We start from the raw sequence: 20,920 nt of genomic DNA, 5'->3' as shown, positions 1-20,920 counted from the left end.
AGTCAAGTGTTTCAAAACTTTTGACCGGTAGTGTATATATACACACAGATCAGCCACAACATTAAAACCACCTGCCTAATATTGTGTAGGTCTTCCTCGTGCTGCCAAAACAGCGCCAACCAGCATCTCAGAATAGCATTCTGAGATGCTATTCTTCTCACCATAATTGTAAAGAGCGGTTATCTGAGATACCGTAGACTTTGTCAGTTCGAACCAGTCTGGCCATTCTCTGTTGACTTCTCTCATCAACAAGGAATTTCCATCCACAGAACTGCTGCTCACTGGATGTTTTTTGTTTTTGGCACCATTTGGAGTAGAGACTGTTGTGTGTGAAAATCCCAGGAGATCAGCATTTACAGAAATACTCAAACCAGACCGTCAGACTGGTGCTGTTTTGGTGCCACAAGGGGGACCTACACAATATTAGGCAGGTGGTTTTAATGTTGTGGCTACTCAGTGTATGTATGTGTGTATATATATATATATATATATATATATATATATATATATATATATATATATACATATACATACACACACACACACACACACACACACACACACACAGCATATATAACTGCACATTTTCAAAGATCCACTGAATTTAGATGACACTATTCTGGGTTCTTTAATCTGGATTAGTATTCTACAACAGAGCTCTAAGAATGTTATTATATCTGGATATATTCCATTTAAGCCTTTTTTTTTTTTGTTTTTTTTTGTTTCAATAATCTATCCATAATTTGTTGGTTTAATTGGATAAAACACAAATTTTATCATTAACATTTTATTGGGAGAGTTATTTAGAAAACATATACTGAAAATGTCATTCCATTTTGTCTCATGCTCTCCTTCAACCAATGTGCAAATTCAAAGTTATTAAAAAAAAAGTGTGAAGGTGTACAGATTGTGCAAGATACATCACACCATCAATGATAACATCAATGTCAAATGCCACAGGACCAACCTAAGAAATGTATGCTATACATTGTTTGCAAAAAAAAAAAACAACAAAAAAAACAAAAAACAAAAAAAACAACAGGTTTTAAAAATAAAATACAAGAGCACAGATCCTAATAACTGATAATGACATTTGCTGTCAACTACAAATTTTTTAATTTTTATTGATTCGTTTTTGCAGTCCTAATGTGAAGTCCCGCTATACTCCACTGTCTGATATATGTCTGCAATCGCTGCTCCAAAAGTGCTTTATCCAGGTCAATTCCATATCAGTATTTATTGCCTGTTTCACATGACCATGTTGCTCCAAAATACCTTTTATACTAACGCGTGTTCATAGAAGTATACATCTGAGGAATACAAAGGAAACCAAAAACAGAAACAGAAACTCAAAACACAAAAATAATAAAGGCAGACTGTACGACTCAGTGGCTGTACAGCAGTGTGTGTTGGTTACCTGAAAAACAGTCGAGAGCCTCCGCCGGCCGCTACAGTACTGATGTCCAGCTGCGGCGCCTGCAGGGTGATTCCTGCGATAGTCGCTTCAAACACGTGTTCATACTGACCAGCGTAACGGCTCACATCTGTAGATGTGCCTGTATAAACAAATAAGTCAATAATTAAAACCTAATTTCTGTCTGTCCATCACATAAAGCATACATATGGCCTCTGAAGACTTGGAATATACCAAGCAAGTCACATGGACTAATTCTTATGGTACATATATGGTACGTTTATGGTGTTTAATGATGATTATTTTTGTCATGCTTGAAGCTTGACAGCCCCTGGTCACTGTCTGCTTTTATTATATAGAAAGAGAAGCTTTTTTGTTTTTCACAGAAGAAAGCGATTCTGGTTTGGAATGACATGATGGTGAGTAAATCATGACAGAATTTTCATTTTTGTGTGTACTAATCATTTAATCCTGCATTGTTTTTAGGGGTGTAACAGTATGAGCATTTAACTGTATGATAATTGTCAGAAAAGATCACTGTATTACGGTAAGACACATTGCTACTATTATTAATATTTAAATATTAATAAAATAATTATTACGTGTCATAATTTTTGCATCAGTAGTGCCACAAAAGTCTTTCTAGCAAGTCAGTCCTCTGTTGGCCATGTTTGGAATGCTCTCGGGAGGCTATTTCTGTCACATGACAGTACAGCTCCTATCTACTTGAAAGAGGAAAGACCAAAATATCCAAAACGGTTGGTCAAGATTACGATCAAAGAACATATTTTAAATCAGCAGTAAAACCTGACAACACTGGTATCATAAATTGTGCATCTTTACCTCAGTTTACACACATACACACACAAAAAAACATTTTCCCAAATTGAAAAGCTAATGTGCATGCGCATTCTCGAGTTGATTGACAGGCGATGTCTGAATCTAAAGGGTGATTGGCACTTTTACCTGTAAGGCGGGACTTCCTTTCTACATCCATTGGGCATTCCAATTTCTCCCATTTATTTTAATAGAAGTGGCCCATCTCTGCTAAATAGTCTATGGCATCACACACGAGAAAGGCCTGACTACAGCCCGCAGAATGGGGCAGGGATACATATGGGGTGGGGCTACGCATGTCAGTCCTCCCATAACTTACTCTGATAGAGCCCAACAGTGCACTTATTCAGCCATCTGGATTCAGGAAGTATTTTTTCCCCATATACTTTTCATAAAATCCTTCATAAAAGATGTTTTAATGTTGCCAAAAACAAACAAAACATCCAGAGAGCGGCAGTTCCGTGGATGGAAATGCCTTGTTGATGAGAGAGGCCAACAGATAATGGCCAGACTGGTTTTAACCGACAAAGTCTATGGTAACTCAGATAAATGTTCTGTACAATTGTGGTGAGAAGAATAGCATCTCAGAATGCTATTCTGAGAAGTGGGTTGACGCTGTTTTGGCGGCACGAGGGGGACCTACACAATACAAGGCAATGGTTTTAACGTTGTGGCTGATCGGTATATATATATATTACAAAATCATCCTCCTTTCTTATCGCAGCTGCTAATGGCTCCAGGGCAAGACAGAACAATAATGGGGAAAGAGGGCAACCCTGCCAGGTGCCCCTATCAAGAGTAAAATAATCTCAAATGAATCCATTTGTTTGTACCGCCGCTACCGGATGGCTATAAAGTAACTTAATCCATCCAATAAAAGTGTTCCCAAACCCGTATATTTCCAAAATCTTAAAAAGATAATCCCATTCTACCATATCAAACGCCCTTTCGGCGTCAAGTGAACCGGAGTCTGATCATTTGCCACTGACCATATGATATTGATGAAACGCCTAATGTTATCAGAAGAGCTGCGGCTCCGAATAAACCCCACCTGATCTATATGTAAAAGAAATGTCATAACTTAACTGGTTAGCCAGAATTTTTGAGAATATTTTTACGTCTAGCTGGATCAGGGAAATTGGACGGTAACTCTTGCACTCGCTTGGATCTTTATCCTTTTTAAGAATCAGACTGATCCAGGCTTGTGTCATGGTTGGTGGAAGCTTTCCATTCTTTAATGATTCCGTATAAACTTCTAACAAAATTGGAGCCAGATCTGTAGCATAAGATCTCACAAATTCAGCAGCAAAGCCATCTGGCCCTGGAACCTTTAATTACCTCGAAAGGCTTTAATTACCTCGACAAGCTCCTCCAAGTTTATTTCAGAATCAAGGGTTTTTGTTTTGTGCAGTCGTCAGTTTAGGAAGTTCTAATGGTTCCATAAAGATTCTAATATCTTCATCAGTAGACGAAGACGTGGAACTATAGAGATCGAGATAGAATTATTTAAAAGCATTATTAATATCAATGGCCAAGGTAAATATTTCACCACCAGCAGATTTCACTGAGGGAATGGTAGAAAAAGACTCTCTTTGCTTCATATATCTAGCCAAAAGCTTCCCTGCTTTGTTCCCCAAATTAAAGTATGACTTGCCCTGAATAGCCAAAACTCCACCTTCTGCGACAAAATAGTATTATATCTGTATTTCAATCAGGCGACATTCGGCGCTTCAGCTCTGCCTCGGCACTTTTAATATTCCTTCCAAATCCACGAGTTTTCGTGCTTTGGATTTTTTGATGAATGAGGCATATTGTATGATTCGGCCCCTAAGAACTTCCTTAAGTGCCTCCCAAGCCACGCCCACAGAGGATACTGAGGACCAGTTGGTCTCCATATAAACACTGATTTCAGCCTTAAACATTTGCTGAAATTCAGGATTTTGCAAAAGGGACACATTAAAACGGCAACTATATGATTTCTTTTTCTCCGTATGTGGCAAAACCTCTAAACTCACCAGGGCGTGATCTGAGACTAAGATGTTTCCAACAGATGAAATGAGTGACTTATATATATATATATATATATATAAAATCTATTCTGAATAAATCTTATGGACTGATGAAAAAAAAATATATATCTATAACCAGGTGGGTTCAAAAGTCTCCAAATATCTGCAAGACCAAGATTTTTACACATCCTGTGAAGCATCAGTGTTGCTCTAGGGGGCTTACACACTTTTGCTTCACTATGATCAAGGACTGAATTCATCAATAGATTAAAGTCTCCTCCCAATATTATATCACGAGGGGTGCCAGCGACTTGCAACATCCCTTCAAGATCTATAAAAAAGCCCTGATCATCAGTGTTAGGTGCGTAAATATTAGCCAAAATCAACCTTTGTCCCTGAATTTCTGCTAAAACAACGACTCTTCCTAATTTATCTTTAATCTGTTTGAGACATTTGAATTGTAGATGTTTACTTATCAATGTAATAACTTTCCCTGAAAGATGCATTTCTTGAAGAAACACTATCATATTTCTTACGTTAAAGAAAATAAATAACCTTCCTTGTTTTTATGGGGTACCCAGCCCATTCACATTCCACGTGGAGAGAGACAATCCATTCATATTAACATTTGACATTTTGACATATAAGAAAAAATACATTGTGTGTCAAAAATAAAATTATAAAGACCACATTCCACATTGGTGCAACAATCAACCCCCAAACTTTCCCCAGAAAAAAAAAAAACAAAAAAAAACAGAAAAAAGAAAATCGTGCACGACAGCGCCAACTGGCGTCCATTCCTCTAAACCCTAACAGTCCATGTACGCATACGAGAGCCCCCGTAGAACTTTGCTGTCGACATATTACAGCAAGATCCTCCAAGTCAGCTATGACCTTCGTCAGCATTGCCAACACATTCATCAATTCACACCGGATTTCTTTCAGTTCACTGTCCGAATTGAGTCTGGGGCTTTCAGCCTTTTTCTCGGGGGAATCAGCTTGAGCACGTAAGTGTATTTTAATGTCTCCAGAGCCTGAGGATTTAGAATTTTTGACATATTGTCTTCCTAGAATAGTTAAGAATCAGGGTGTATCAAATCTCACTGGTTTACAACACAAATAGTAATAAAACTAGCAAAGTGTGCAGAGCTCGCCGTTCACACATCCGCTCCTCGCATGGTGTCACGTGACCCCCTATGTTCATCAATAGAAGACAGAATGCTTCTCCTTCCTGAGCGGTATGATGGCTGCGTGGTCCCATGATGTTTATACTTGTGTACCTTCAGGCATTTGGAAATTGCTCCCAAGGATGAACCAGACTTGTGGAGGTCATTTCCTATGATGTCAAAATGAGTTTGAAAGTAGGCCTTAAAATACATCCACAGGTACACCTCCAATTGACTCCAATTAGCCTATCAGAAGCTAATTGGCTAAAGGGTTGACATCATTTTCTGGAATTTTCCAAGCTGCTTAAAGGCACAGTTAACTTAGTGTATGTAAACTTCTGACCCACTGGAATTGCGAAATAGTCAATTAAAAAGTAAAACAATCTGTCCGTTAACAATTGTTGGAAACAATTACTCATGTCATGCACAAAGTTCATGTCCTAAACGACTTGGCCATACTAATTTGGCCAACTATAGTTTGCTAATATGAAATCTGCAGAGTGGTTAAAATGTTTTATTTTTTGAATGGCTACAACCTAAGTGTACGTAAACTTCTGACTTCAACTGTAGACACACAGCGGCTCTCTCTCTCTCAAACTGTCGCTTCCGGCTAGTCTTTATCCCCCTCCTGGCTGATTAGCCCGATTCAGGGCCAGCGTGTACCCTCACGGCCCGGCCCCAGCCTCCTCCTCATCACAGAAGTCTACAAATAATAACCTTGCATGATTACCACTTACCTCCAGATGTTTGTATAACAAATCAAGCAAGGTCAGTGTTGTGTCCTGAACACCTCTACTGGTTCAATAGGCAAACTGCATCGGGTCCAGTAAGTTATTTGTTTCTATTAAATTATATTTTATCAATTTCTCAAATGTCTTCATAACAAGTGAAGTCAGGGCCACTGGTCTACAGTCTTTCAAACTCTTAGGGTGATTATATTCACCAAAAGAAACCATAATGGACTGTTTCCAAAGTTTCGGAACATAATGTGTTGATCGACCAGTTAAAAATAAAGGTAAAAATTGGACCCAATTGCTCTGCACACTGATTGAGCACCCTACCACCGATTCCATCTGGACCACGACTCACTATAGTTTAGCACTTTTTAAACAGTTTTATAACACACTCATCCTTAAAACAAGTTTCTATTTGACTACCATCCTGTATAAGGTGTTTAGAAACTACATGATCCATACTATGATTCTGCTCCTCAAATCTAGTATAAAATTGATAAAATTCCTCTGCAGGAACAATTTCTGACTTAAAACCACTTACTTCCACTCTTTTCAGTCATTGTTTTTAAACTGTCCCATACAGAACCAAGACAATTCTTCCTTAGTTTCAACTCATTATCCTTATAACTTAATTTTGCTCTCTTAATTTCGTGTTTAAACTGTTTTTTTAGCAGATTTTAGCAGAAAGCAGATTTTTTCTTGTTCAATAAACACTTAGGTGTTTAAGATGTTTACTCACCCATGGCTTACTGTTTGGGTATATCTTAACAACTTAGTCAGGGATAAATGAGTCAACACAATATGTTACCCATGAGCTAACTACATCATTAAGCTCATCAATGTCCTCCGATGACTCAATAAACACATTCCATGAAGTACTGTCCAAACATCCTTGCAACACCACAGTAGAATATTCATTCCAATGTATCAGAGTTCTAACTTGAACTTCCCCCCTCTTTAAAGTAGTACAATAACATGGTATAAGATGAACACCATCATGGTCAGCCTTACTAAAGAGAGGAAGTGAGATGGATTTGTATGCAGCCTTTATTGAGCCGTAACATTGGTCCAAGATCCTGTTGTGTCTAGTGGGACATGTAACATAACACTGCATATTTTTTTTATGTTTTGTCCAGCAAACAATTGTTAAAATCACCCATTATTAATATCGGTGCCTCAGGGGATAAAAAATGAAGGTTGCATACACTCCTCCACGTACTTGGTGGCCTCACGCTCAATCGCTTTTGGGTGAATGTAAACCACAGACACAAATATCTGGGGAAATGTCCTTGGCAAGTAATACAGGCGCAAAGACACCGTGAGCATCTCAATGTCTTTGGTGCATCAATGTCTTTTGGTACCTGTTGTATGTTCTCCTTTCCAGGCCAAATTTGCAGGATCTTGTGAGATGGTGAAAGTTGAGCCTAATGACAGCTACATAGTTGCTAATTAACAGGTACTCAATGTTGTCATGTTAATTTATTGAAACTCTTAAATACCCTCTCGGCCGTATCATTTGTGTGCATTAAGTATGTGGTGTGTGTGTGTGTGTGATGTCTTTCTCTCTCTCTCTACTGATTGCTCTCAGGTGTACTGTAGCCAATGGAACTGATTATTGATGGGGCGCACCGGCGCGCAGTGTGTTCCATCCTATGTAAATCGAGTGATCCATGGCTGAGGTGTGCAATGGGAGACGGATGTGCGAGAGCTATAGCCACCTTGTTTAAGGCGCTCGGCCGTGTGCTGACTCTTTTTCCCAGGTTTTGTAAACTACAGAGTTTTGATGTCTTTTTACATACTGAGCTACAAATAAATGTGCCCATTTTTGATACTCTCGTTTTGTTGCATTCTATTTTTAAGGTGTAACACAGGTGTGTGCCTTTCCAAATCATGTCCAATTAATTTAATTTGCCACAGGTGGACTCCAATCAAAGTATAGAAACATCTCAATGATGATCCAGAGAAATGGGATACACCTGATCTAAATTTCAAGTGTCATTGCAAAGGGTCTGAACATTTATGTCAATGTGATATTTCAGTTAAAAAAATGCTTTTTTAAAAAAGCATTTTAGCATAATGCTGCAACATAACAAAAAGGGGAAAAAAATGAAGGGGTCTGAATACTTTCTGAATGCAATGTATGTATGGCTCATGTAAATGCCTTATTTTCCACTGTAACGGAATATTTATTCACTGCCGTTTCTGTGCATGTCTATTACAAAGTAATTTTAGACAGACGAGATAACAGGGAGTTTGTAAACAGTTTGCATAGCACATATTTTTGGAGCAAGGAGAGAGAGAATCTTTTCCAACTCTTAAAAATAAATTAATTTAAATCAATATAGACTACAGATGGGCAAAATCACTGCAACAATTTTATATAGAATGGCATAAACATTTTCATCAATTCATCAGCCTCATGCCGTTATTGTTGAAGACATATGTTAAAACCACCTACCTAATATTGTGTAGGTCCCCTCTCGTGCCACCAAAACCATCAGAATGGGTAAAAATGTGATCTCAGTGATTTGGAGCGTGGCATGATTGTTGGTGCCAGATAGGCTGGTTTGCGTATTTCTGTAACTACTGATCTCCTGGGATTATCATACACAACAATCTCTAGAATTTACTCCGAATGGTGCCAAAAACAAAAAACATCCAGTGAGTGGCAGTTCTGTGGACGGAAATGCCTTGTTGATGAGAGAAGTCAACAGAGAATGGACAGACTAGTTCGACTGACAAAGTCTATTGTAACTCAGATAACAGCTCTGTACAATTTTGGTGAGAAGAATAGCATCTAAGTGGGTTGGTGCTGTTTTGGCGGCACGAGGGGGACCTACACAAAATTAGGTAGGTGGTTTTAATGTTGTGGCTGATCGGTGTACACACACACACACACAGGCCCCAAAAAGTATTTGGACGCTTAAGCTGAACTTAAAAATGCATGAATTCCTCTGCATTTGAGAACAAAATATGAATCCAATTTGCATTTATTGTAAAGAAAGATAACTTTAGCACCCTTTTCAAGCAACACATTTAACAAAAAAAAAAAAAAGAAAAAAAAAAGCTTGTTACATTTTGAATGATAAAAAAAACAAATATATGGTTTAGAATTAAGACAAAAAATTATTTGGACACTTGATAATGGTTCATTAAAGATTACATGTTCATGTGTTTTATTTTGCAATCTTTTCATCTGCAGAACTTCTTGACAACGTCTGGGCATAGAATCAACATATTTCTGTAAAAATTGTGGTGAAAGTTTCCTCCAGGTTTCAGTCACCAAAGCTTTCATTTCATCCACACTAGAACATCAATGGTCTGACTTTTTATTCATAGGTGCTCTTGCCAGAGCAGTAAAAAAAACTAAATCTTCCATCCTCCACAGTTTGGTATATTTTTAATGAGAGAACCATGTCATTGTTCTTTCCCTGCTGTCCGTGACCCAGACCGAATTGACCTGCGACACACTTTTGGATCACGACCCACCAGTAGAGAAACACTGCTCTAAAGAACTTTGTTACTCATGTAACCTTGGTTCTCTGAAAACAGGAGTGAGGCATCTCATTATGGGTAACACCTCGGGCGTGGCCAATCCTGTAAGCACCAATAACACCCCATCAGCCAGTGGACAGACCAATCACCAGTCATAGGTGCCTACTTCTTTCTCCGCATATCTCTTCTCTGTGCAACTGCAAGGAGGGAAGTGTGGTGAGATACCTTACTCCTGTTATCAGAGAACCGGGGCTATATGAGTAACCTAAAGTTCTCTTTCTAACATTCATTTGATATCTCACTATCAAATATAGCCAACTCCAGTATTGGAGAAATGCTGTCTGAAGCAGACCAATCAACCGATTTGTAGTGTCCAATGTACACCCACCCAATCAAAATTGCAAAGAATGGAAAGAACTTGTGCATAATAACTCTGTTATTGTTGTGTTTTTTTTGTTTGTTTGTTTTTTTAATGTTTAATGCTTACACATCAGCAGATTGACTACCCACACCAAGGACTGAATGAGCCAATGGCGGCTCTGTAACATCCAGTCTATAAAATCGGACAAAAGTGTGATGCGATGCCCAGCTCGCAGCTGCACAAATGTCCTTTACTGAAATGCCCTTAAACAACACCCATGATTTAGCCATGCCTCTTGTAGAATGAGCTCTCAAGCCCTCCAGAGGTCACAACCCCAGACTATTATAACTTAATATAATAGCAACTATTACCCAATGAGACAGGCACTGCCGTGATATGGGTCTGCCCTTACGAGAATCAGCCCAAGAAACAAAAAGCAGATTACTCTTCCTCAATGCCGCTTTCTTTCCACATACAAATGTAGAATACAAACTGGACACAAACAGTGAAGATGACGAATGAAAAGTTAGCAAATCCACTGGCTTACAGCTGAGTGTGGAGTCACTCACCTTAGGCACAAAGGCTGGATTTGTTTTAAGAAACACTCTTGATAAATCCACAGCAAAGCGCATACAAGAGTTACGAACTGATGTAGTTCACTAACCCGCATCACAGTTGTTAAGCCAATGATAAAGCTGCCTGTAACAAAGGTTCAGGTTGGGCAGATAAAGGAGGAAGCAGGAACCGGTTTCCACAGTTCACGTGAGTCCGTTTTATTCACAAATAACCAGCAATTGCTTTACAGCTTCACTCAAAACATAAAACGGCTTTTCAGCATCACTCAAATAAACAGTCCGCTTTTCAGCTTCACACAACACAAGACTCTCTCTCACGGAACAGACATGAAGACTCTGGTCTGCCCGTTTCTCTCCTCTCTCTGCCTTTTTATCTCCCCCGACTCTCCCTGTGAATATAGAGATAGTAATTAGTCACAGTTCATCTCAGGTGGATGTCCTTACAGCTTTCTCTCTCCCCAGATGGGCGCTTGACCACGGCCTCACCTCCACACTGCGTTTAGCGAAAGGAGCTTTAATTCTATACTTTCAGCTGGCTCAAAGGGAGGCTGAGAATGCATGTTTAAGACCACGGACAGATCCCATGACGGAACCAGTGGTTTTGACACCCTTTCAAACATCTTGCGCCCCTCAAAAACCTGCAAACAAGCGGGTGTTAGCCCATTGTATTCGAGTCAATTCCCACATGACAAATCGATATGGCAGCAAGATAAACCTTGATGGTAGAAAAGGCTCTGCCTTTATCTAAAAGTTCCTGCAGACAACACAAAACATCTGCCACTGAACATAAAAATGGAACAATGTGTCTGTGTGCACACCACTGCTTAAACACAGCCCATTTCTGATCGTACACGGAGCATGTTGAAGCCACTCTCATGCTCTGAATCGGTTCAATCACCCTGGGGGGTAAACCCGTGACACTCACTCAAATGAAGCCTCTCACGGGCCAGGCCCAAAGAGCTATTCGGTCTGGGGCGGGGTGAAATATTTCCCCCTGCGCTTTTGACAGGAGTTCACTTGAACTATCTCCACCAGCCATAGTTTCCCTGGCCAGTTCGGGGCGATCGGTATGACTGAGTGACCATATTCTCTTACTCTTTTTAGAGTTGGAATGATCAGATTCAGTGGAGGAAACTAGGTTAAGTAGCGTGTTTGGCCAAGGATGCGCTACAGCATCCACGCCAATAGGAGCACTGTCTCTTGCCAGAGAGAAGAGCAGAGTGCAATGAGTGTTTTAGTGCAATGCGAAGAGATCTACGGCAGCTCGCCCGTATCTCTCCCACAGCTGACTCATCACCTGAAGGTGAAGTCTCCATTCTTCATAAAGAGGATTGCCACTGGACAGGAGATCCGCCCCCTCATTCATCGCTACCGGAACGTGTGTTGCCTGTAATAAGAGAAAGCATGCACCGCTCCACACAATCAGCTTTTGTGCCAGGCTGTGAAGTCGCTGTGAACGTGTGCCCCCTTGTCTGTTTATGTATGCCTTTGTTATTGTGTTGTCCGATCTGACTAGGACATGGTGGCTTTGAAAGAACTGTACAAAGTGCTTCAATACTAGAAACATTGTCAGTAACTCCAGAAAGTTTATGTGCGCGTTCTGTAGTGAAGCGGGCCCAACCCCATTCACTATTCTGCCTTCGCACACTGCGGACCAACCTGTGAGTGACGTATCTGTCATCACCACTTTCCTCTGAGAGACTGCACCTAAAGGTGTTCCCTCATGAAGGAAAGCAGGGATTCTCCAGTGATGAAGAGCGAGCAACCCTTCTGACATCACTCTCACTCTGCTATTTAAATGATGGCGAGAACACAAGTGCTGTACTGCAATCCAATGCTGAAACTCTCTCAGTCGCAGTTGTCCCAAAGGAATGACTGACTCTGTCGAGGCCATCAGACCCAATAGGCATAGACACAACCTGAATGTTTTTTTTTTCTCTTTTTGAAAAAGGAACAAACAACTGCGAATCGATCACATGGGTTCCACTGACAGAAACGCTCGATAGAGATCGGAGTTCAATCTGAGACCCAGATAAATTATTTCCTGTGAGGGCAAGCTCTTTGTCTTGTTTATATTGAATCCCAGATTGACCAAATGAGAAACCAGCGCTCTCATATCTATCTCTGCCTACTGCTGTGACGGTGTGCAGAGCAGTAGATCGTCTAGATAAGCAGACACTCCGAGACCCATTAATCTCAGCGGCATTGGCGCTGCTTCCACACACTTGCTAAAGACTCTTGTTTTTGTGCAAACTTTCCTCCTCTCTCATTTCTGACCCTGTGAATGGAGAAGGGAGATGCAAACTGAGAGGCACTGGGGGAACTGGTGCCAACATTCTCAATAAATCGTTTGTGCATGATCTGCGTAACACAAAACTTATGTTTTTATTCCCCTTCGAGTACTCTTGGCTGGAGAGGTGTAAAACAAACTCACTTCTTGAGGGAGGAGTGGAACAGTTTATTTAGGTCTGCCAGAACCAGAAACATTTATCATGATCCATAACTCTGCAAAAAATGTAATGGCATCTATGCTAATATTATTCTATTTGTTTCCCTGTTTCAACCTCGGGATTCATTACCAGACTGGTTTGGAAACCTCTTGATCTTGTCTGCTGTTCTGATGTAATACCTATTAACTCTACTGTATCAGATTTATCTATATCAGATCACAAATTAGTATCTTTTAATGTTGATCTACCAGTATCAAAAGTGAATGTATGTCGTGACATCTCATTTCGTAACATTAAGAATATTGATCTGTCTGTGCTCCCGAATCATCTTGATAATCTATCAATTAATGAAAATGTAACAACTCTTGATGAACTGGTCTCCCATTACAATGACAGTCTTTTAAATACCCTGGACATTCTAGCACCTTTAAAAACATGTACTGTTTCTTTCTCTCATTCTGCTCCTTGGTATAGCTCTGAATTACATCAACTTAAAGCTCTTGGTCGTCACTTAGAACATCTTTACATTAAAACCGGTCTCAATATCCATAAAAGCATGTATGATGATCATATGTTATTATATAAGGAATCTCTTCTTAAGGCAAAATCAGACCACTTTACTAATTTAATTAGGTCTGCTGAGGGTAATACTAGAACTCTCTTTTCTACTGTAAATAACTTTCTTCGGTCCCCTGATACTCTTCCAGCTCACAGGCAATCCACAGCTTATTGTAACAATTTTCTGAACTTTAAGGATAAAATCTCTAACATTCATCAGTAATTGAATGCCATGAGTAATTTAGCTTGTAGTTCATCTTATCCAATATCTCAAGAACATCCTCAAACTAGTCTTATGAGTTTTGATCTCCCGACAGATAATTAAATATCTAATTTTATTCGTAATTCGAAATCATATACTTCTCAGCTAGATCCCCTCCCTACATATTTGGTTAAAGCCTGTTTACCTTCCCTACTTCCCATTATAACTAAAATTATACAATCATCTCTTATTTCAGGGTGCGTACCGTCATTTTTTAAAACTGCTGTGATCAGTGCTATACTGAAGAAACCTGGTTCAGATCCTCAAATACTTGATAATTACCGACCTATCTCCAATTTACCATTTCTTTCAAACATTTTAGAAAGGATAGTTGCTTCTTAGGTTCACACACATCTTCAAGCTAATAACCTTTATAAACAGTTCCAATCAGGTTTCTGCCCACATCACAGCACTGAAACTGCTTTGGTCAAAATCACTAATGATCTGTTAATTTCAGCTGATGCAGGACTTCTGTCTATACTCATTCTTCTTGATTTAAGTGCAGCTTTTGACACTATCTCACACAATATTCTATTAGAGAGATTATTATGCATCGGTATTACAGGCACTTCTCTCGCTTGGTTTAAATTTTATCTCTCTGGTCGCACTCAGTTCGTTAAATTGAAATATTTTCGTTCACAGTGCTCTCCAGTTACTATTGGAGTTCCACAGTGATCAGTCTTAGGCCCTTTATTATTTATAATCTATCTCCTACCTCTTGGTTATATTTTTAGGAAATTTGGAATCCACTTTCACTGCTATGCTGATGACACCCAGCTCTATATGTCCACCAAGCTAAATTCTTCTCTTCCACTGTTTTCCCTTCATAACTGTTTCCTTGAAATATAATCATGGTTTTCTTCTAATTTCCTCAAACTCAACAGTAATAAATCTGAGATACTTCTTGTAGGTACTAAGCATAATCCTGTCAATTCAAAACGTTTTGTTCTGACCATTGACAATTCCACTGTCCTTCCCTGTTTCAAAGTTAAAAGTCTGGGTGTCATTCTGGATAGCACTCTTTCTTTTGAAGCACATGTAAATAATATTACCCAGACTGCTTACTTCCACTTACGCACCATAAATTGTCTTCGTCCATCTCTTTCAACTCACAGCACTGTCACTCTCGTACATGCTCTGGTCACGTCTCGTTTGGATTATTGTAATTCCCTTCTATTTGGTCTACCACAAAAACTTCAGTATAAATTACAGTTGGTACAATACTCAGCTGCACGGATTTTTTCACAAACTTCTAACTCTGTCCATATAACTCCTATTCTTCAACAACTTCACTGGCTTCCTGTTAAATTTTGTATCGATTACAAGATTCTTTTACTGACTTTTAAGACTCTTCATAGCCTAGCACCTTCCTATCTTCTAGATCTTCTTCATATATATTCTCCTACCTGTACTCTTAGATCCTGCTCCTCTCTCTCACTTATGATACCTTAGGTTCGTCTGACTTCTATGGGGTCCAGATCCTTTAGCAGTGCTGCTCCACGACTCTGGAACTTTTTACCGCCAGATATCCATAATTGTGATTGTCTTTCCACTTTCAGGTCTCTCCTCAAAACCCACCTTTTTAAATTGGCTTACTACAAATAACCTATATTTATGAATGTATTCATTTTTACGATTATGCATATTTTTATTTGTAAAATTTGTAGATTTGTGATTTTAGATTTGTATCTTTTTTGTTCTTATTGTAAACTTGACTATGTATGTAAAGTGTCCTTGAGAGTCTTGAAAGGCGCTTATAAACTTTATTATTATTATTATTAACGCAAAAATAGTGTCACATGACAGAATTTACCCCAGTCGTTAGCCTGTTAATCATGACGAAGGTATACATCCTTGAAAGCCAATTTATTGTATGTGATTTTGGATCGATCTTAACGACATATAGATCCGATGCTGCAAACATGACACTTCCAGGACTGCCAACACAAATATCTCGTATCATGCACAACAAGTGCACAGAGAACAAATTAATGGCAACTGTTTGCGATGAATTTAATTGCGGCAGTCATCATTTTATTTTTTTAAGCTGCTTTTCCACACCATTCAAAATAATAGATGGCAGTCATGGAATTAGCCCATAATACAAAAAAACATTTCTATGCACAAAGATGTTTTAAATTACAAATAAATACACAATACTAGGAGAAAAGCATCTGTGTGCTTTTTTGGAACACAAAAATAACCCAATTTTATAAAATCATTGTTTAGCATACTTTTGAAAAAAAATGCCGGCAAAATTCCCTGTATTAAATTAAATAAATTAGCCTACCAAATAAATAAAGCATTAAATAAAATAAATAATTGCAAAATGAAAAAAAAAATATATATATATATTGTTAGGCCTATATACTTGCCTTTTCTTTACACAAACTTAAATTAGCCTTACCCTGTTCCGTAGATCAAAAAAAGTCGGCTGAATGACATTTTCAAAATGTTCTATGCTTTTTTCAGGACTATAAACTAATCAGAACTATTTGTCCAATGCCGAGTTCACTTTCAGAAAACGAGCTTTTGAACATTAAATATTTTAAATCTAACCCTCTTTACCTCAGATCGCATTTGCTGAGCTTCTTCAGAAAATGTAAATTGCATTATGATACTAAAATTAATTTTAGATGACAATCAAGTTCAGTTGGTCGTTAAAAGTTGCTGTACAAATATGCGGGACAATGCAGTTGTGATACTGTGATAGGCGCAACATCAGGACCAATATTAATATATATTGTGTATTCATCACACACACACACACACCATTTTTATAGATAAAAGGTAATTTGAATGGAAACAGGCAGAAGACAGCAAATTTCGCAATTTTTTTTTTAATGCATTTTCACTTTGTCTACAACAAAATAGCGCGAAAAGTGGATGGAAACTAGGCTTATGTGAACTCCTGCAGTTAATCCAGGATGAACTTCAAAGACATTAAGATTAATGACTACAGTTCATACAAAATCACTGTTCACAAAAAAAAAAACACTGGCTCTTAACACTTAGTTTATTAATTTTAAACCATGACTTGCACTGCACATAAATAACTAATATTGGCATTATATGGAGTCGCATGGCGCCACGCGAGGGTCGGACGTGTGAACGGCGAGCTCTGCGCACTTTGCTAGTTTTTAATTCTTTTTGTTTCATAAACTGGTGAGATTTGACACTTTTCCAACTGTTCTTTGAAGTCAATGTCAAAGAATTCAAAATCCTTGGGCTCTGGAGACATTAAAAGACCCTTACGTGCTCAAGCTGATACCCCAGACAGGGCCGCAGACCAGGGACTCGGTTTGGACGGTGCGGCAGGAGAGATTCAGCGGAAACTGTCGAGCATGTCGGTGATGCTGGAGAAGGTTGTTGCAGACTTGGAGGATCTTACTCTAATACGTCGATCGATTATGACCATGGAGACGAAATTCTCTGAGTTGGTTACAAGATTGGGGGATGTTGAGAAACGGATCGATTATCTGGAGTCATTGGAGAGGGAATTAGCTGCTAACCTGCTAGTGACCAAGGCAGATTTGCAGTGCGTCTGGGAAAAGTTGGAAGACCTTGAGAATCATAATAGGCGAAACAATGTCCGAATTGTTGGAATTCCTGAGAATGAAGAAGGCCGAGATATGGTGAAATTCCTAGAAGAGCTCTTCCCAAGTCTGCTTGACATAACAGGCCATAAGCTGGAAATTGAGCGAGCTCACAGGGTCCCGGCTCGGAGATCTGCGGAGGGAGACCGGCCCCGATCAATTCTGGCCAAATTTCTGAGATCATCCGATAAAGATCTTGTTACGCGAGGCGAGGAGTAAAGGAAGGCTTTCTTGGAAGAACCACAACATTTTCTTGTTCCCAGACTTTGCGAATTTGATAAGAGAGAAACATGATCAATTCAAGGAATGCAAGAAACTCTTACATCAACGGAAGATCGCTTTTGCACTGATGTTTCCAGCCAAACTGAGAATAGATACTAAGGATGGCCACAAAATATTTACATACAGCAAGCATTGGCCTTCATAAAGTCAACGGAGTGAGTAGGTCAGGGTGTGATTCTCACATTGCAGCAAGTGAACCTGTCTCACTGAACATTCACTTGACCGTCCAAGGAAGCTGGGGCCTTTTATTTTTTTAGGTTCGGCCACAAAGTATTTTATAAAGTCAAGGTCATTGTGTGGTGCTCGCTTTACAACCAAGTGGACCTGACTCACTGAACATTCACTTGACCGTCCGAGGAAAATGGGCGCCTTCTTTGTTTCTTTTTGTGCTAGTTCTGCCTAGTGGCTAGAGTTTGGTTTGTTTTGTGGAATAACACTCCTGCGGGACAGTTGTGGATGAATCTGCACGCTCTTTTTGCTTATGCATCCTATTGGATGGAGTTTGTTTTGTGGAATATTTTTTGCAGGACATTGGAATGATTAGGTCATCTGCTGCACTTATGAAACAGCCGGCTCACTGAAAATTCGTTTGACTGTCCGAGGAAACTGAAATTTTCTTTCTTTTTTGTGTGTGTGCACTGGTTCCGCTAGAGGCTGGAGCTTGTTTTGGGGAGGAACACACCTTCGGGACAGTATGTGGATAAATCTACACATTCTTGGTGTTCATTCTGCCTATTGGCTGGAGTTTGTTTTATAGATTTTCTTCTGTTATGTAATTCTGTCACACAAAATTTGTATAGAAGCACTAGACTTGAGCAATCTGACAGCAAAGTTGCCGCGGGGGCTCTCACAGGCGTACACGGACTGTTTGAGTTTAGATGGATGGAAGCCGGTTGGTGCTGTCGTGCGTGGGGTTAATGTGCACGTTTTTCTTTTTTCTGTTTGTTTGGTTCTGGGGAAAGTTCGGGGTTTGATTGTTGCATTAATGTTGGAATGTGGTCTTTAGAATCTTGTTTTTGACACACAATCTATTTTTTCTAATATGTCAAAATGTCAAATGTTAATATGAGTGGATTGTCTCTCTCCACATGGAATGTGAATGGGTTGGGGCACCCCATAACAAGAAGGTTATTTATTTTCTTAAACGTAAGAAATATGATATGTTCATATCTTCAAGAAACACATCTTTGCCTGCAGGAAGCTGAAAAATTTGGGAAGATATGGGGTGGACATTTTTTCTTTAGTGCTGGCTCAAGTAAGTTCATTGATAAGTAAACATTGATAAGCAAACATCTGCCATTCATATGTCTCAAACAGATTAAAGATAAATTAGGAAAAGTCATTATTGTTTTAGCAGAAATGCAGGGGCAAAGGTTGATTTTGGCTAATATAAATGCACCTAACGTTGATGATCAGGGCTTTTTTATAGATCTTGAAGGGATGTTGCAAGCCGCTGGTACCCCTCATGATATAATATTGTGAGGAGACTTTAATCTATTGATGGATTCAGTCCTTGATCATAGTGAAGCAAAAGTGTGCAAGCCCCCCTAGAGCAAAACTGATGCTTCACAGGATGTGTAAAAATCTTGGCCTTACGGATATTTGGAGACTTTTGAACCCATCTGGTAGGGACTACACATTTTTTTTTTCATCAGTCCATAAGATTTATTCTAGAATAGATTGTTTTTTTTTTGTTTTTATCTAAGTCCCTCATTTCATCTGTTGTGGATTGCTCAATTGGAAACGTCTTAAGTCTCAGATCACGCCCTGATGAGTTTAGAGGTGTTGCCACGTACAGAGAAAAATAAATCATATAGTTGGTGCTTTAATGTATCCCTTTTGCAAAATCCTGAATTCCAACAAATGCTAAAGGCTGAAATCAATGTGTATATGGAGACCAACTGGGTAGGTTTGCACCAGCTGTGCGTAAGTTCTCACGTAAGTTAGGATGTAAAGTTCACACTAAGGGCTTAGTAACTACTAGTTAGTTTGTATCTAAGTCAGTGCTTAATTTGGTTGCACCACCTGTTCTTAAGGCAAGACTCAGCTAGTAGGTCATAAGCTCTCCGTAAAGTAATGTGTAGTCGCATAATATGACATTTACCCATATTTATCCAATAAGTAGCCTTCAAATTTGTACACAAAAGTGTTAAAAAGCCATGAACTTCAATTAGATCTTGTTACCGTTGATGTTCAGCCCTTGTTTGCTCACGTAACTGTAAGCTGTAATAAATTATATCCCCATTAAAATACGATACGTAATAAAAGTAGATTTGATAAATAGTATATTTGCCCTGTGTAAATAACAATATCATAGGAACTGTATCTAAAATAAATGAAGGGTGATAAAGACTAATACAACAGGCTGGAAAGGATTCATTTTAATATCCTATATACATTCTGAATGTGTTGAAACTTGACACCGGGTGACACTCTCTGAAAACTGCACCGTTAGATCGGTTTCATGCTGAAGAGACGCTTAAAAGTAATATTGAGTAGTGCGTAAATTGTGACTTAGTGCCCATTTACGCAACAACTAGGCTAAGTTGTAACGTACGTATAGCTGGTGCAACCAGCCCCTGGTCCTCAGTGTCCTCTGTAGGCATGGCTTGGGAGGCACTTAAAGCAGTTCTTAGGGGTCAGATCATACAGTATGCCTCATTCATCAAAAAGTCCAAAAGCATAAGAACTCGTGGAGTTGGAAGGGAATATTAAAAGTACTGAGGCAGAGCTGAAGCGTTGAATGTCATCTGATGGCCTCAGAGAATTGTCCCGATTGAAATACAGATATAATACTATTTTATCGCGAAAGGTTGAGTTTTGGCTATTCAGGGCAAGACAGTTATACTTTGATTTGGGGAACAAAGCAGGGAAGCTTTTGAGTCTTTCTCTACCATTCCCTCAGTGAAATCTGCTGGTGGTGAAATTTTTACCTCAGTCATTGATATTAATAATGCTTTTAAAGAATTCTATCAGGTGGGCTAGGCCTATCCAAAATTTTGTTTTATTATTATGAGTTCGGTCTCAGACATTTAGCTCATTGGTTTCTTCTACCTGAGAGAGACCCTCCCTGGTTTTGTATTGAACAGGAAGTTCTTGCCCCTATTTTGCCATTGCAAAGCCTTTCTATCAGACTAACCGGAGAAGTTAAGTTACACCCCGTTGTCTTGCATTTGCACTC

At 39.1% G+C, this 20,920-nt stretch overlaps 1 protein-coding gene across 5 annotated transcripts in view; it reads right to left on the bottom strand.

Moving 5' to 3' along the window:
- oplah (5-oxoprolinase, ATP-hydrolysing) overlaps positions 1–20,920 on the bottom strand; it is a 110,123-nt gene that overhangs the window by 62,439 nt on the left and 26,764 nt on the right. For all 5 annotated transcript variants that reach the window (XM_051666737.1, XM_051666735.1, XM_051666739.1 and 2 more), the window contains one exon: positions 1,418–1,556. In XM_051666737.1, the coding sequence (XP_051522697.1) occupies positions 1,418–1,556 (139 nt within the window). The remainder of the gene's footprint in view (positions 1–1,417; positions 1,557–20,920) is intronic.

Source organism: Myxocyprinus asiaticus, chromosome 32 (assembly GCF_019703515.2).
Source record: "Myxocyprinus asiaticus isolate MX2 ecotype Aquarium Trade chromosome 32, UBuf_Myxa_2, whole genome shotgun sequence".
Classification (NCBI taxonomy): Eukaryota; Metazoa; Chordata; class Actinopteri; order Cypriniformes; family Catostomidae; genus Myxocyprinus; species Myxocyprinus asiaticus.
This window is presented reverse-complemented; position numbering and strand designations above follow the sequence as displayed.